Below are 3,118 nucleotides of genomic sequence, written 5' to 3'. Positions count from 1 at the left end.
GTCGTTCATATGTGTTATGCTTTATGAGCGAAATAAGAATATGCAAATTTCTAATTTGAATACTTTCAAGAAACATCGTAGTAAAGTTAGATTTCTCTCTTAAAGCTTCCTCTATGAGGAAGCCATAACAAAGGGAGCAATGTGCAAATTTCTAATTTGCACACTTTCAAGAAACATCGAAAAAAATTAGATTTCGCTCATAAAGCTTCCTCCATGAGGAAGCCATGTGCAAATTTCTAATTTGCACACTTTGTTAATTTGTGTTATGCAATTTCGCAGTTTATACAATTTACTTTCTCAGTTTGGTGAGTTTAGGATTAACCGGTCGCGTATCGGAAATCAATTCTCGCGCATTTGCGGCGTCGCATGGAGAAATGATAAAGATAATGAAGCGGGTTCCGATACCGCGGGAGACCTGAGTGCACACGGAGACGGATCGACGTGGACAGTGTTTGACTGCAGGGAAATTAACGACAGCTGTTTCATAATTTTTCATAATTTTTCATAATTTTTAATAATTTTTAATAATTTTCATAATACTATTTTGTATCAAATAAAAATGAAATAATACAAAATACACTCAGATGCAAAAAAAGCGGTACACTAAAAATTTTGGAAAAATTTACCAAATTTCAAGTGATCATAATTTAGTAAATAATGAAGATAAAATTAAATATAAAAATGGAAAATGAAGCTACAAATGTCCTCTTTAAGAATATTTGAATGGCAATTATGCTGGGCTATTTTTTTCAAAATGGCGAATGATAAAGTGAGAGGATGCAAAATTGAGAATTGAACATCCGAGTTTGTGACGGTTCATGGCGTGAATCAGGTAATGTAATGTATCGAATTCACAGCGTAATGTAACGAAGTGTACATGAAAGTATAGAGTGTTAGCTTTAAAATGCTTGTTTACCGAGCACGATACGATCATTTTTCGCGGAGTTATGCACATTACAAGAAAAAAAGCGCTTTATTCTTTAAATGTGCATAACTCCGCGAAAAATGATCGTATCGAGCTCGGTAAACAAGTATTTTAAAGCTAGCACTCCATACTTTCATGTGCACTTCGTTACATTACGCTGTGGTACCTGATTCACGCCATGCACCGTCACAAACTCAGATGTTCGATTCTCAATTTTGAATCCTCTCACTTTATCATTCGCCATTTTGAAAAAAATTGCCGAGCATAATTGCCATTCATATATTCTTAAAGAGGGCATTTGGAGCTTCATTTTCCATTTTTATATTTAATTTTATCTTCATTATTTACCAAGTTATGATCACTTGAAATTTGGTAAATTTTTCCCAAATTTTTAGTGTACCGCTTTTTTTGCATCTGTGTACAATTTTTTATGGTTTTTTCCTCGACTTTTTCCATATTTCAACTTTGCGAATTTCTTCATTTTCATAATCCCAAATAAATACACTTTTTGAACAGAACATAGCAATGACAATTTTTTTCCAATAGTCTAATGTGTCCTCTTTAAAACCCTGTTTGAATTTTGAAAATCGGTTGATTACAAAAAAGATACAAATTTTTGTTAAAAATGAGGTTTTTGCTGATTTTCTGCATTGTTCGGTCTTTAAATGGATTTTTCTTAACTAAACTTGAGTGAAACTAAATTTATCGCATACCATTCTCTTCTTTATTAAAAAACGAAGAAATTCATGTATTATTAAGGCCCTTTATCTCTGTAGGACCGGTTTTACAATAAAAAAAAAGTGGGGTCGATATTGACCCCATAGGTGCGTTAGAAGGTAAAAAAAGTCAGAGGTGCGGTCTAGGGTTAAAAATCAAGCAAATCGGAGAGGAAGCCCCTTTTATGCATAATTACCCAAAATATAATTACCTATAAACAAACAGTTCGCCTATCCGATAAACCGCTTGTCGATACTGTTGTTGAAACTCACCGAGACTTTTTATAGAAGTGCCCATAGCAGTTTCTGCAAACACGTATGTTTAAGTATCCGTATAATATTTTGATATATGTTTCAAGTACATCTGTGATTGTATGTATAATTATTTATTATTTTTTATTATACCATTATACCATTATTTAGGCATCAGTAAAGCGTCGTTTGACTTTAATCTTAGTTTAATTCACGGCTGTCTCTTTGAAAAATAAAGTAAGGAAAGAGAAAGTATAAATTAAGCTAAGCCCGGTTTCACCATACGTCGTTTAACTTTAATCTTAGTTTAATTTACTTTTGCTTCTTTCTAAAGTAAAGTTAGGAAGAGACAAAGAATGAATTAAGCTAAGCTTAAAGTTAAGCAACATTGGTGAAACTAGGCCTACGTTATAATATTGAAATTTTCAATAAAAAACTTGTATTGTTTCTTATATTATTCATCAAGCAAGAGAAATGACATACTGTACAGTTATGTACGAATACATACCACATATTGCATTTAGCGTATGTTCACTGAAAAATGGTAGTAAATCTTTTACAACTGTGCCCCTTGTATCTTTCAATGACTCAGCCATGTTCTCGGCTTCCTCTACCAAGATCTCAGTAAACTGCTGCAATACAGTGAAATTAAATGAGGGAGTTAACATCTTTCGTCGTGAATGCCACTTGACCCCTAAAACGTAAACAACATAGGGCAAAATTAAAGGTGAAATAAATATTTCGAAGAGATTTACATTTTTTGTTTTGACAGATTTTTAATAACTATTGATTACCCACCAAATTTATCCTTTTTTTAATGTGCATTTAAATTTGTGTGAAAACAAACTATAAAACGTCGAAAAAAACTTTGCAGTACATTTTTAATATTCTATTATAACTTTTTAATCTTTCGTTGTTGTTGTTGTTGTTAATATCGCCAGTAGTAATGGCTTCCGAATGGATGCCGCGTTTATTCACAACGTCTCAGATAGCAAAATCATGCAGGCCAATTCAATCATAATTTTCCCGCAGATTCTAATTAAATACTTCCTTATTAGATTCAATTTTTTACAGCACAATTTTTGCTATCATAAAACTATCAGAAATACAAAAAACTCAAGCATTGTCTATGATCATATTATAATAGCAAGTACGTAACAAATATAATACATTAGGGAAATATAAATTTAATATCTGTTTAGACATATACATATATTTAATTTAT

At 31.8% G+C, this 3,118-nt stretch overlaps 1 protein-coding gene across 1 annotated transcript; it reads right to left on the bottom strand.

Annotated features, from left to right (window-relative positions):
- Window positions 1-1,574: 1,574 nt before the first annotated feature.
- On the bottom strand, window positions 1,575-2,642 carry LOC105567797 (cytochrome P450 4C1-like; the record flags this gene model as incomplete). The annotated part of the gene is made up of 2 exons (XM_012022987.1): window positions 1,575-1,947; window positions 2,402-2,642. Coding segments are annotated over 2 exons (339 nt in total), but the record flags the coding sequence as incomplete, so codon positions are not given.
- Window positions 2,643-3,118: the final 476 nt, after the last annotated feature.

This window comes from Vollenhovia emeryi, unplaced genomic scaffold (assembly GCF_000949405.1).
Source record: "Vollenhovia emeryi isolate VEMERY1.0 unplaced genomic scaffold, V.emery_V1.0 DF942734.1, whole genome shotgun sequence".
Classification (NCBI taxonomy): Eukaryota; Metazoa; Arthropoda; class Insecta; order Hymenoptera; family Formicidae; genus Vollenhovia; species Vollenhovia emeryi.
Note: the sequence above shows the minus strand (reverse complement) of the source record. Positions and strands in the feature narration are given on the sequence as shown.